At 34.5% G+C, this 15,704-nt stretch overlaps 1 protein-coding gene and 1 long non-coding RNA gene across 4 annotated transcripts in view; both read right to left on the bottom strand.

Moving 5' to 3' along the window:
* Positions 1 to 15,704, bottom strand: part of LOC123670709 (LHFPL tetraspan subfamily member 6 protein-like) — a 176,202-nt gene that overhangs the window by 139,993 nt on the left and 20,505 nt on the right. For 2 of the 3 annotated variants that reach the window (XM_045604240.1, XM_045604238.1), the window contains exon 2: positions 8,169 to 8,345. In XM_045604240.1, coding sequence (XP_045460196.1) covers positions 8,169 to 8,270 — 102 coding nt within the window. In that variant the 5' untranslated portion in view covers positions 8,271 to 8,345. Of the gene's footprint in view, positions 1 to 8,168; positions 8,346 to 12,565; positions 12,616 to 15,704 lie in introns of those variants that run through there. The other variant, XM_045604239.1, reaches the window with a different exon arrangement.
* Positions 2,453 to 2,818, bottom strand: LOC123670710. Its single transcript, XR_006745972.1, has 2 exons — positions 2,736 to 2,818; positions 2,453 to 2,680 (listed from the first exon to the last, which is right to left on the bottom strand). It is a non-coding gene; the product is annotated as an uncharacterized LOC123670710 (long non-coding RNA).

Genomic DNA, 15,704 nt, shown 5'->3' on the forward strand with positions numbered 1-15,704 from the left:
CCAAAAGTTGGAAGATCGCTATAATCGCTGTATATATACAGGGTGGCCATTTGAAAACGAAACAGACGAGATTACAGACGAAATAAAGTTTTTCGATAGAAATGCTCGGACAGGTCGATTTCTGTTTCGAGGGGGACAACTTAAGATGTAGGTTACGGACGCATAGCGCTTCAACCCTTGCTACTACAACCCTCACCCCCAAATTTTGAATAGGGAAGATGGGGTGAGCGATACCTCATTTGAAAGGTATTTTTATACTGATTTCAGCACAGTAATTTTTTTTTCATTTTATGCATTAGTTCTCGAAATATTCTTAACTAAGTATTTGAAAATGACGTGGCGTTTTCATGGCACTTGTAGTGTTTTGTGAAAAATCGACATTTTGAGCTTCAAAACAACCATGACTGTAGCTTCCTTCCTAACTAACTAACGCATGCGTATTTCGAGAACTAATGCATAAAATGAAAAAACAATTACTGTGCTGAAATCAGTATAAAAATACCTTTAAATTGAGGTATCACTCACCCCATCTTCCCTATTCAAAAATTGGGGGTGGGGGTTGTAGCAGCAAGGGTTGAAGCGCTATGCGTCCGTAACCTACATCTTAAGTTGTCCCCCTCGAAACAGAAATCGACCTGTCCGAGCATTTCTATCGAAAAACTTTATTTCGTCTGTAATCTCGTCTGTTTCGTTTTCAAATGGCCACCCTGTATATATTCTTTTGAGAAAGAGCAATACAAAATATTAATTTCAAACAATCAAGCATATGTATCGCCCTCGAAGGCAACTATGTTGAATAATAAGATCGAATGTTGCCAAAAAAATATGTTTTACTATGGTAGACCAATTGACCAGTTAATTACAAATATTCAATGAAAACTGAACAACCAATAGGTAAAAATGTTTTGAATAATACGTGCAGGTGCGAAAAATGACACTTGATAGCCGGGAAAGTGACATCTTTTCGCCGGGAAAGTTTGAAGTATGTAATGATTCGCTTCCCGACTATTTTGAAGAATATAAATCCATAGATTAGGTACCTACCGATTGTGAGTAAAATAATCTCACCGCAATTCATAACAACATCCTACATTGTTGGAAATTCATTCAAAGGTTTCTACAGAATCACAGATTGTACAACCCTTGAGCAAAGTTAAACATTGGTACGAGTATTGAATTTTCCAGAGTAAATTCCATTCAAGTTTCACCTGTAGCACAAACCGAATAAAACTCTGGAACGTTATCGCCAACTCATTCGTATTTCTGCTCACATTTCATAACTACCGCCAAGGTATTAATTTTCCATCGTTTTCCCCACTTTCTGTTCGAATCACGTTATTAATTTAATGGATGTTATCGTTAATCCAAAGCGACGAACTCGATGATCTCTTCGCAGTCGATTTCGTCCTCTGTTGACCAATTTTCTTCTTTATGTAACTTCTAACCTTCAGTTGAGTTTTCTAACATGGGAACTTCTCAAAATTTCATTGATTATGGAAACTTGAACTGCAAGTAGCCTCAAATGGTTATAGAGGCTAGGCTAGACTCGTATAATCGTAGAGAATGAATAATCTGTGATCGTTGGTATACAATTAAGTGTGTACGTGTAATAATTCTTCTTTTTCTTCTACTAAATTTGGGTCGAACTATAACATCTCTAGAGAAATTGTTAAATTCATTTGAAGGTCATTATTTCGAAAAGTTCAATATCTCAGATAAAATCCATTGAATTCTTCTTCGTTCAGAAGTTTGGCGATTTTCGATACTGCAGATGTAAACAATTGGCAGTTGTTTCAATTGAACCATTCTTTCAAGTTCTTTAACCAAGAGTTTCTTTTTCTTCCTATTGATCTTTTACACATTATCTTTCCTTAGACAATAAGCTGTAGCAACTGGTATCTATCTCCCCTCATCCATTGAATTGTTTTCACAATATTTTGTGTATTCGAAGGGCATTAATGAAATTAGTGTTCTATTCATACACCAAGTTGTTCAATGTGAAAGGGATACGTTTTTTTTAACGGTAGAAATCATTGATTTTGTTGCTTGAGAAAATTCAGAAAAGCTCCTGATTTTCCATTTTTGCTTTTGGTTTTCTATTTTGTATATTTATTACTCCATAACTCCATAATTGTGTGCACATTTTATATCTTTATGAGATGTTATTTTTAAGTAGATGCTCCTTTGAGTGTAACCATTTTCGTTTAGATAATATCAACATATTTTCTTTAAATGCGGTTTTAATTCTATGCTATTATGTCACTTTTTCTTCTAGAATATGTGCTGTAATTTTCTTCTCATATATATCAATAATGAAAAGAGACGGAAAACTGCACTTTTTCGTTGAACAGAAGCTCTTAGAAGCTTGATTGCTACTGATGATGTTATATTTGAAACAATGAAATCATGAGAATATGTTGTAAATAATATTATACCTAATTAACTCTATTTATAAGTTGATCATTATTGACAGTAAGACTATCTCTCACCTTTGATTCAAATGCTCAATGCAATAAATATTTCATCATTCAACTGAAGAATATGTTCCATATTTCAATATATCACATACCAATTCTAAATTTAGCCACTGGACAATGATAAATGATAAATATTCACTTTATTCGTCGAATTGAAAAGTATTGCTTACTCACGCCCATTCAGAATTATTGAATTGGAAATTCTGAAAATAACATAGGAAATGATTTGTGAAGCATTCAAGGGTTATTTGTCATTACTTTTATTCTTATTTTCAGTCGAATATCATGGAAAATAAAATAATAGTTCTGTACGGCGTTGACAAGCATTTGACGTTTATAAGGTCGATCGGTGACAAAATGACTGCACCTGAAACCACAAAAATACATACAATTCGAGAGTTCATGGAATATTCAAATTTAGCGATCTTTGTATAAGATGTCTGAAAACCTTTTTGTACTAGGAAAAGAAGAAGACAATCGAAAAAAGAACTGCGTTCCACGCTAATTTCAATTCATTTTTATTTGTATGTTTGTGTTTTTATCGACTATTTTCACTTCATTCTCATTCATTTTCATTTGAATGGCATCAAGTGAACTTATACTTATAGTCTTATTGATTATTTTGCCTGCCCGAAAGGTGGCGTTATGGGCGTCGCACTACACTCTATTGTGGCCCAGAGGGTTTAAAGGAGTCGCTGCGTTGCAGCAGAGTCACCTCTCCACTATAGTTCGAAAGGGTTTCTTAGGCAGAGATCGCTGGATTCCCTAACTGAAGAGTCTACTAGCGAACTCAGGACGAACGATTATGATCCTTAGAGAGAGGGCGCACCTACGTGAATTTGGCCCGAAATGGTTTCGCCAAAATGTCATTCTAATCTGAAAAATACAGTCTAAGAGATTTTTCTCCAGAAATCGAACAATGGACTAGTTTTCATTTTTTTGTTAAGGATTAATTCTAAAAATTTAAGTAAAATGAAACAACAATGTGGAAGAATCATTGAAATATCTCTAGAAATGAAAAAGTTATGGAACTTTGAAGTTGCGCTTGGAAGAATAATTTCATAGTACGTGTAAGTGTCGTGACGTCACACACTAGACGACTGTATTCGCAGAGTGCTTACGAATTCATTGGTGTACAATCACTTGTGCCGTTCGTGTCGTGTTTTGTTCGTTTCACGATGGCTGAAATAACTTCCTATATACATACATATAAATTACTTTTTTCTCTTTTTACTTTTTACTCCTCACATAAATATGATTTGCCATTGATATACTTCAACAACCAGTACTCAACTACAAACTGTTTATGAAACGTTTTTTAAATAAATTATCGTTATAAGTTGAACCATGATGAAGCAAACTCAAAAGTAGATACTTAGTTGAAAAGTTCAACTCCTTTCATTTCTGCACTGACATAAGATGGATTTGAAGATAAAAACTCCATCACTACGAATATATCTATTTTAGGCAAATTGTCACTTTGTCCTTTCACGAAGCCTTCTTCCATTATGGTGACATAAAAACAAAACAGTTAAAAGTACACTGTACAACTACAAACGGCGCGAGAGCCTTGGCGCGGCTAAGTATTTGAACGTAATTTATGGTGTAGCGATCACTGGCAAGAGCTGTGACGTCAGAGACCAAAGACGTTCCGCGCTAAAATACGTAAATTTAAATAATCTATTTCTCAGTCATTTATTGATGGATTTTCAAAATGTTTCACTGATTTATCAGTTTTGCTTTATATTTCAATTCTATCGTGTCTAATATAGTAGTATCAACATCACTAAACTAGTCCATTGCTATTGTATTTCACATATGAGGGCTAGAAGAGTGTTTAATGATAAAAAATTCCACCTAAAAATGTACCATGGTCAACACGAAACAGATCGATGCTTCAAATAATCAGTAATGAAAACAACTCTTATGATCCATCTTATACATACCGCATCCTGAGAGAAATCCGATTATTGCATCTCTTCAGTTCCGCAGTAACGTATATTCCATAAATCCCTATTTCCTAAACGGTTTACCAATGCGTCAAGCACTGGTCGATATCTGACCTAAGTAGAATTTATTTGCCATCATGAGTTATTACCTGTGAATCTCCAACTGTAAACGAGCTGTTTTGGCAGGATGATTTGTTTTCGTGTAATTTTCGGTCGGAACGAATGTTTTGATGCCCTTATTACTATGTTCCTTTTAATTATGCCACAAACAAGATCACTCATGCAAAACAAACATCTATACAAGATAGCTGGATAATTATACAGAGTGTTAAACATATAACTGTATGGGCTTTCAGTGCCAATGCAAGCCATTTCATGGAGTCTGAAAAACTGTTAGAAATATTTCCTAAGTGAATTCTTTCTAGAATTAACATTAGCATCGAGAAAATTTTTACTACGATGCTAAGTAGAAAAGAATATTGGGAAAAGGAATTCCAGCTCTCGGAAAGAATACCATTGAATGGTACACAGATGATTCTGAAATCACGATGGGGGCTGGCACTGAAGTTTTTGGGACTGTTACCAAATGCTCATACCACAATAGAAAGATGAGTGGAAATCAATGTAGCAAGAAACTATCAGAAATGTGATATAGCGATACATTCTAATAGTCAGGCTGTAATCAAAGCACTGAGCTTACATATCATCTATTCTGAAATGGCATTAGATTGTCAAAAAACTAAAATAGGCAAGAATAACAAGGTCTCCCCAGCTACTCAGGAATCAAAGGAAACGAAGAAGCCAACATACTCTCCAAAAAAAGAGAACAAATTCCTTTCATTAGCCCGGATCTTCTCTGTGGTAAAGACAAATCTACATACAAGAAAGGGTTTTCGGAGGAAGAAAAATCCGGAAGAGATACACTCTGGCGTAATCTTCCAGGGTTGGATTATTCCAAAAAGTTTCTTAGGAACTTTGACGCTACGAGATCCAAGAAGTATCTGAATCTTAACAAGAATATACTATACCTCCTTACTGAATTCATCACAGGCCATTGGCGCCTTCGAAAACACCTTATGAGAAGGGGTCTAGTAGAAAATTACGAGTGCAGATTCTGTAGGGAGGAGGAGAAAACTCCTGATCACCTGGTGACGGAATGCCTCGTTATCACTAGCCAACGCAAAATCTGCTAAGGACAAGAAACTCGTAGAAGTGGGAAAGTAGCCTCCTTGCCATACCAGATACTGGAGTTCAATAGAACTCTGGAACTGGAAAACGAGCTGTAGATTACGCTATATCGAGAATATCTCTTAAGAAGGGTACAATAGACCACTAGATCACAGAGGAAGGAAACTTCCGCAATAAAATTGAATACGATCTATTTCTTTCAATAAATAGAGTCTTTTTAAAGTATTTTATCCAACGCTCTTGTATATTTCCATGAAAATTTTAGGGAGTAAGTATGGGAAACTTTCCAAATATCACCTTTAGTGACTTGTTGATAATGCAAGGCAAGACTGAGAAAATATTATTCTTCATATAACATGTTGTATAACACCTACTACATCAAATTTTCAAAAAGTGTTTCATCCTTGAAAGCTATTGAAAAGCACTAAGGTAATAATGCCGCCCTTCGCAACTATATATTATGTACCATCGAATATTTTGTTTCATTTTTGTTCTGCTGGATGATTTTTTTTTCCCTAAAATACCCTTAAATATCCATTTTTCAGAATAGGCCGTAGGTTGCGGAGACAACGTACAATATTCACCTCTTTACGGCCTGATATGTATATATACACAATGTACGTTAACAGTTCTGTCATGTCTCTGTTTCAATTAATTATTATAGATAGCTTATAAGGCTTACAATCGACTCTAACTAGATAGCTCCAATATAGCAAATGATATGAAGCCAGATTCAACAAGTGAGGCGAAACGATCTGACCAACGGTGTTCTCTGACTATGACTATCAAACGTTGGGAGTCAAACCAGTCTCATTTAACACGAGGAAGCAAGAAGCGAGAGCCTACCCACTATGTACGTATCTGCCTGTTACACATCTGCCCACGCACAATATTTGTGTTCGAATCAGTACACTTGCAAGCACACATACGCAACACTCCACTCAATCATCCCCTGATTTAAGCAGTAAACCACTTTTTTTTAAACGTGAAATAAAAACGTCATATTTTGACTGACAAGATCATGGAAAAGTTGTATTTTTTCCCCACTGGAGGAAAAAGTGTTGCTACTCCAAACATATGTCAACGATGAATTACTTTTGCATCCACTGAAGAAAAAAGTGTTGCCTAGCCATGATTAATACTAACCATAGAGTAATAAACAAAGATAGACGGAGTAAAGGCAATTTTTACATGGTTAGATTATATTGTCGGATTGTGATATATTTTCAAATCCACAATTTTAATAAATCGTTATAAATGTATAATTATATTGAATGAATTATATTTATTTGAGTGATTCTCGATTAAATATGCAAATTTGAATATTTGGAATCCGATATTTTTCCTAATTGTCCAATTTATAATAAGCAGAATATTCATTATTTCTAGTATCTATCTACCTGCTGATATTCAAGGTTTGGCAATTTTTGCTCTCCTAGTGTCATCGGTTGTTTTAGAACATTTGGCGCATTTGAATTTTGTTTTCTGAATTTCTGATATATTTAGGTATTTATTTCCATATATTTCGAGTAAATATGAAACTTTGATTCATTATGGAAAGTAAGAAACGCGTTCTTTATGGAGAAACTTTCGAATTTAGTGAAATATCTTATCATTGATATGTTTTCATTTTCGCGCGCTTCATATCAAATTTGATAGTTTATGTTGGTGACAAAATTTGCTGACTGAAAATTACATATGCTCCCTCTGTCTATTAACTATGTACTATACTTCATGTCCGTCCAAATTAATTTAGCAAGACAACAGCAGCTAGGCATATTTTATATTGATCAATCAATTATAACGATCGTTAATATAAATCCCATTTGAAGTTGGATTTTCAGATTTTCATGAATTACACATTATAAGAACAAATCGTTATGATTTATTGCCTCGGATCTAGAAGCTGAAAATATTCGCGAATAATAGAGGTTTATATTATAAGAATCAACAGTTATTAAAGGTGGAAAATACTAAAATCATTAAATAGACCTCAGTCCCAATCCCTCCCCATACATTCTTTTGGCACATTCCGATAAGGTACAAACATTTTCAAACACAGAACAAATACCATATATAGCACTCATCTGCAGAGTAAAACTCCCAAATATCGTTATGGGCCATCTCTGTATCTCAAAGAGTACGTAAAACATTCAACATTGATTTTTATTCAACAATAATATGTTTAATCCTCAATTGATGGATTTGGTAAGGGGGGCTTTACTCTGGAGTAACTCCTGCAATCGCTCCCAGATATACGATCACAGCTGTATAACGGTTTCAGTTTTTTCACGTAATAATCTCAGTTGCAAATTTTCCAACGTATAAAAATCGCAAAATCTTCGAATACCTTACGAACAAGAAACGAAGAGAACTCTTACACTTCATTATTTCGTCACGCAACCCCCCACTTAATTTCCATTGATCCGGTAATGAAGGACCATTCGTCATCATTTGAACATTCCTGCCGGCCACGTTTCAACATGCTACAACAACAATATCATTCGGGGACTGGCAAATGTCCACAGAAACATGAATCAAACGATACACCAACCTGAATCCAAAACGGCAGATAGAATCCTGAACAGCATAACAATGCGGCCGCAAGGGACAAAGTAGCCCACAGAATACCGACTCCAGTAAGAGAGGTCGCCATTGGAATTCGGCTTAATCCTCCACGCACTTCACTTCTCTTAACCAAGAATGTCCGGATACCAAGTCACGGCAACATCTGAAACAAGATATGGGATTTAGATGCGGTTCGCAATGTGGGATGTAGCGGTTGAAAGCAACAAAAGGATTCGTGGTATTAAAAAATGAGGGAAGTATTGACGTGGAATCAAGAGGTTATGGGCCCTTGTTCATTCTAAGTCCGGTCAATAAAAACATATCAAATAACGAAAATTCTCGCAGAACCGATCATTGACAAAGACCTTGGATACACCGTTACTCATAAAATGCCAAAAGTCATCATCAATCCCATGTCTGTTGAAAAAGTTATTCAAAATCAAACATCAAACTTCTCGATGTTTTGGTTACTTCTTTTGAAGGGTAAGTTATTTAAAAATATTGAATCAGACAAAATTGTAATTCATAACAGTATCTACGAAAACTGTCTTTATACTTTTTTGTCTTAGAATCAACAATTTTGAGATATCGTGATTTTAAAAATTTGGAAAAGTTGAAGGAGTTACATTCTACAATATTGGCAAAGATACGTTTCGATATTTTCGATATTCAATACAAAGAAACGAGATGGCATTAGTTGAATAAAGATTGTACATTTTGTCATTTGAGCAATTGCCGTTTAAATATTGTTCTGAGAGAAGGGGGGTATACGTAAGCATAAGTGACTTGTTTCAACATAGTGAGAAGTCACATTGTTATGAAAGTAGGTACCTGAAAATGTATAGAATAATATATTGGTCATCACTGAAATATCATTATGAAAGTATTATTTATATCGTAAAAATCATCAAGCAGAAATCTACTCGTACTACTAGGTTGTGAGATGATGAAAGAAATGTACATCAAAATAAATTCTGAACACCGTACCAAAGTTCCTGAATGAACGTCAACGTTTTACTCATTTGTTTTCCTAGTAATGTTTATTATACGGTTCTTATACCTTATACGTTAGTCTACAACCTTAAAAGAAATAATTGAAGAAAAAATAATTTAAAAAGCACTTACGAAAAAGTCAAAAACTTTCGGTGCTCGTTCATTCATTATTCAATTGAACCTCAAGCAGTATGTGGTCTACAAGAGTACAATGTACGCATAAATGAAAGAGATTCTAACTTTACGTCAGTGCTCCCCTGATTTTTTATTGTTCTGATCATAATATGATCAGCTTGAATTTTTGCCGTAAGTTGTTTTAGGGTTTTGAGGATGTGATCAATACACAATGTTGCATTGAGCTTCAAGATCCTATTCTACATGTAGATGTAAAAAGGAATTTCCAGCTACATCCAATTTCATCTACATCAATTTGTGACCTTTAAATAATAAGGAAAACAATATTTCGGACAACCAAAAATTAACCGCTTCTTTCGAAATCTGAATCTACCTTGAAACTGTGTAGGACTTTATGTTCGAGAGGTATCGTGTTTTCGGATGGATGGCCAGAAATGAATTTGAGGACGCATTCATTATCAGTAAGTCAAACTTTATACTTTGATACCATTCCCAAATAAAAATTGAAACCATGGACACTATCAACAGTTCCAAAGGTATTTGTATGAAATATGGCACATATCATAGGAACATTAATGGCTTAAAAAATATGTACGCCACTTTTTTTCCAAAAATAAAAATTATTCTTGGAATCTCACTTCATTCAAGGTAAAGAATATATATTCTGGTAGTTTTCGTCTGAAGAACAATTTCCGATAAAAAAAAATCAAATTTCTCTATTTCAGTATCGTAACGAGTACATTACAGAACTAAAACCAGTGCTATAATGAACTCATAACAGCATTGTTTTCAGTTATATTTTCCGTTTTGTGGTGTCCACACTGACTTCCGATCCTATCAAATTTCGACACACACTAATTGTCAATATAATATAATTTGGATATCGTGAAATGGTTTGCAATTTCTCTTGATTCTGGTGAAGTTAAATCGATTTCATCGGACGTAGTTCGCGAATTTAATGCTCAATCATAAATTATATCAAAATTTGAAACGTACGATTCAGATTCAAATTCCATAATCTGTCAATTTTGGTAACAGTCACACCAACTGCCAAGATACAATACAAAAGTCACTAGGATGTTTAATCTGAATTTTTTATTGAATTTCGACAATATTTCACAAAAATTGACTGAAATAGAGAAAATATCGTCTAATACTCGTTGCAGATGGCAATTCCAACACTCATGCGTTCGAGAACGCGCTCTTTCTCCGCTCGTTTTCGAATTTCGCATTCGTGTCCGAAAAGAAGCCCATTCTGCAATTAGTTTTTCATTTTGTTTGAGTCAATGTTATATCCTTCAAGTTGGTAGTGATTTTATAATACCTACGAAAATAATTGAATTTGATTATTAATTACACGATGGCTTTTCATTATAGATAAAATAACAGAACAAAGTAATTTCCTGTAATGTAAAGTAGATTAGTGAAAATAACTTTGTTTTACTACCTTTTCAATTATTAGTATATTCTAAAATTTTTAGAATATACTAGAATATACTAATAATAGAAAAGGTAGTAATACAAAGTTATTTTCACTAATCTACTTTACATTACAGGAAATCAATTTGTTCTGTTATTTTATCTATAATGAAAAGCCATTGTGTAATTAATAATCAAATTCAATTATTTTCGTAGGTATCTTAAAATCACTACCAACTTGAAGGAAATAACATTGACTCAAACAAAATGAAAATAATTAAAATGACGAAACAAAATATAGCTCAAAATTTGATAGGTTTTGGATATTCGTTCATAAGAACTTTTCTTTCCAAAAGCATCTACGAATGCAGATACTAATTACTCTGAAACATCCTGTGTAGGTATTAGCTCAATTCGTCATCAAAGACTTGCATAAACATAAAAGACGGTTTCATTAAGCTCCAACGAATCCACAATTCCAATTACATTTCCAGTTCAATAATAATTGTGGAAATTTTTTGCATAATATCATCCTCTTTCCTCGAATCATTCCATTCGTTCTTCCGCATTCATCTAAATGTATTAAGGGAAATTTATAAAATGAAAACCTTCAATAATCTCCAGAAAATTCAATAAAGACAAAGATACACATTTGAATGAACTAGCTGTGGGGATTTCAACTTCGAAATATATTGGAAATTTATATGTTGGTATATACTTTCCCTCTGATCTTTTTCATCAACTCGATGAAACAACTAGCCCCAAAGACGTAGATGATGAAAGGATGTGAGCAGAATTTGTTTTTCTGCTTCGTTCTACCCGAGCTCCTGCAAAAAGTTCACTAATTGTCCTACTGCAGTACACAGAAAAAACTACAGTCTGGCTCCGTTGAAATAATTTTCTACGCTCCCATTTTGACTTCTATAATTGGACTAATTAGGAGTGTTAATTAGTGAATGTTTGTTTGGTAATGAAATTGTTCGTAATGATTCGAAAAATTTATGTACCATGGTACATGCAGCTTAAGTGGATATATTAGAGGGTTGTTTTCATCAAGAAACATCATAATATTGTGTATTCCATTGAAAAAGGTTGGACAATTTAGAGGTCATTCCACCGAATATTATATTATAAAAAATTAGAAGACCACTAAAGTGAGGACAAAAGCTTGTGCATGCTTGTTTAAATTCGTAATCAAATTCTAAATTTCATGTGATCCTCCGAATTGTTATTACAATTCCTCATTCAATCTGTAAAGTGAATGAATGCGATGAAAACATAAATTTATGTAATACTTTCAACAACAACAACCTTTCATTCATCACTTTCTCGAAACAATTACCTTGAGAAATCAAAAGCATAAATACATGCTTGTATTTTCCGATTTTGATTTATGTTATTATTTATGTGAAGGATTTTTCAATACGATTGAAACAATTTGAATGCTGAACGACGAATGGTGAGTTTATCAACTGAATAATGTCGTCATGAATTATGTTTGAATATTGAGTATTCATAAATGAGTACTATTGTTGAAGCGTGTATATTTACGGCATAAATCACTGAATACAATTGACATAAGGAACTCACAATTGAATGGAAATAATGGGTAATTTTGTTTTCGATAGTCTTCTTGAACTTTCTGAGATAATGGTTAAGCGATCGAATAGAAACTATGCACAAGGCATTAACTTCTCGAGGATACTTTTTTTTTAAGAATTTTTTTTTATTTGATCAACATGGATCAAAAAATCGAAGAAATACAAAAAATCACGAGGTTGCAAAAACATCAAAATCGAAGCATACAAATATGTGGCTTATGAGTAGACAACTTACGCAACCATACATTCTGTGGCTAACACTTCATTGGCACTTTCCGCATTTCTACCTCCTTCTATGTCCGCAATTTTTATCACAACGTCGATTGCCTTAATCTACTTTAACTGGGAAGTGATTCATTCACTTTAATCTAATTTCAGATACTTTTGTCCATGCTCTTTTATCTTTTGAAAAAAAAAAGCTTTAATGAGAGTCTTCCTCGTTTGTTCATATTGGTCTTTACTTTCATTATGGTTGAAGCAATAGAGGCGTTTTCCTTCAATGATTTTAAAATTTTACTATTTTCTGTATAAGAAACATGAACTGATTATTGACTCATTCGGGAAGTGGAACACCATGTGACTATATTTGTTTTATAGCATCCAAACATGTACTTTTAATGGAATCAGATAAAACAACACCGTCATAAATTCGGTTTACTGTGTGAAGGCTGTCCTAAACTGGCTTACATGCTTGTCATTCTTGTCCGTTAGGTGATGCTCGACACTATAGATAAAAATTAACACACATGTATGACAATCTAGAATTACTGAGTGGTTTGGATTCTTGAACCAGAACTATGCTACAAGAAGATTTAATTCATAATTATTCATTCATATTCATAATTGCCTATTGCAGAGGTAAATGAAATCAAAATATTATATGAATAGAACAAATGAATATAAGAATCTGTTGAAAAAATTTCTAGAAATTTAACCAATCAATAACAAAAACTGCTCTTTTTCTTTCATCGTTCACATTCAGACTGACATGTTTGAAAACCAAGAAGTCTAGTCTTTGAAGGCCGCCTTGGTGGCAGCAGTGGGATGGTTCCCGGCTGCCAAAGCTAAAGGTACCGGGTTCGAATCCCGGCAAGGGCATGAATGGTTGTGTATGTCCTTAGTTCGTCACAAAAACAAAAATTCTCTAGACTTGAATGTAGTATGACTGAGTAGTATGCAATAAAAACGTGTCGAGACTTGATCTGTGTACATACCGAAAAATGGTGAGCACATTAAAGAGAGGAATGAATGAATGAATCTAGTCTGTGTGTTGACCATCAATGGCGCGCATGGATGTCAGACATGTTTGTCGCACTCACATTCAATAATAATATTTTGTTGCAAAAAAATTCAGGAAAGTACTAACAAAAAGAAATAGAAACAAGAAATAATAACCTTGAAACAGCAATGATAACAACAGGTCAACAGAGAACTATCATCTATTTCATTAACAGCCTTCCCTCAAAAATTTTCTAAATGATCTCACAAGAGCACTCCACATGACATTAAGTAAACATTATGAACCATTACTGCATTATGAGTGAAGGAGCCCTGAAACATAGCTGAACCGAATCTAGGCAACATAAACCTTTGTCCATGCCTAATGTCAACTTCATGGATATCGCACCAAAAAAACAACTTTTCCCTCAAATAGGGAGGAATAGATTATTTTCAACGTTATCGTCATCTGAAGCTGAAAAATGTTTTTGACCCATGATCCAACACTTAATTCCCTATCATATTTCCTCAAGCCAAAGATGAACCGGCAGCACAAGCTCTGTACCTTCTGTAGTCTATACCTCGTAACAGAATCAAGACAAGGATTTCACACATGTATGCCAGTTTGTGGCTGCCTCAATAGCCTGACGCTGTTTCGCTGAATTTAGAATTTCATTTTTCTATCCCATCTTCTAACGACATTCTGTGGATTCTTTCTAGCAAATGTTGATGTAAATCATATCCACCAATTTGTAACTGAAAATGACAGAAATCACTGGGACCAGATCTGGAGAATGAGCTAGGTGGTCAAGCAGTTGAAGACTCAATTCGTTCAATTTGACCATGGTATTCATCGATAATTATCTTGCTGAAAGAGATTTTTCTTATTTGCTTTCAAAGGCGTTTTTTTCTTATTTCTGCGCTCAACCGATTCAATGAGCTCATGTATTATTCACTATTCATTGTTTTACCTTTCCCAAGATACTCCAAAGACAAAATATTAACCACATCTTAAAATACGTATTCCATAATTAACGGTTGTTTTTTTTCGAGGTATATAACTTTATGTTGGCAATTCTGTTCAAGATGGCTACCGATTTGACAGCTGTCAAGTGATTTATTCTCAGTGTGGTTTGGCAATTCATCATGAATAGACTCACTCCTGAACAACGCTTGCAAATAGTGCAATTTAATTTCGAAAATAATGGTTCTGTGCGGAATACGTATCGCGCACTACGTTCATTTTATTTTGTTTAGCGATGGAGCGCATTTCTGGTTGAATGGCTACGTCAACAAACAAAACTGCCGCATTTGGAGTGAAGCTAAACCTCAAGTGTATGTCGAAACACCGTTACATCCAGAAAAACTGTCTGTTTGGTGAGCTTTATGGTCTGGTGGAATCATTGGTCCGTACTTCTTCAAAAACGATGATGGCCAGAACGTTACAGTCAATGGTGATCGGTATAGAGCCATGATTACTAACTTTTTCATTCCTGAATTGAACAACCCTCATGTTCAGGAGCTGTGGTTCCAACAAGACGGAGCAACATGTCACACAGCTCGTGCCACAATCGATTTATTGAAAGACACGTTTGGTGACCGCCTAATTTCACGTTTTGGACCTGTGAATTGGCCTCCAAGATCTTGTGATTTAACACCGCTCGACTACTTCTTGTGGGGCTATGTAGAGTCATTGGTCTATGCGGATAAGCCACAAACCCTTGACCATTTGGAAGACAACATTCGCCGTGTTATTGCCGATATACGGCTACAAATGTTGGAAAAAGACATCGAAAATTGGACGTCCAGATTGGACTACATCCGAGCCAGCCGTGGAGGTCATATGTCAGAAATCATATTTGAAATGTAATGCCATAAGATTATCTTAGGGATAAATAAAATTCATGTCGATCGAAAAATCTATCGTAGTTTTATTGCAATTTAAAGTTCTATAGCTCTAAAAAAACACCCTTATGCAAGCGGTTTTCCCAAGAAAGTTATAGGGTAGGTGTGCCCAAGGTTTGGAACTTATCACTTATCGAATGACTTAAACGTGGCATTAGATTTCTTAACCTACCGTGAAAATTTAAATTTTTCATTTCTTCATCGTTTTTATGCCAGATGGTTATGATTTAATTTTACACGGCATTTGAAAC

Source organism: Harmonia axyridis, chromosome 1 (assembly GCF_914767665.1).
Source record: "Harmonia axyridis chromosome 1, icHarAxyr1.1, whole genome shotgun sequence".
Classification (NCBI taxonomy): domain Eukaryota; kingdom Metazoa; phylum Arthropoda; class Insecta; order Coleoptera; family Coccinellidae; genus Harmonia; species Harmonia axyridis.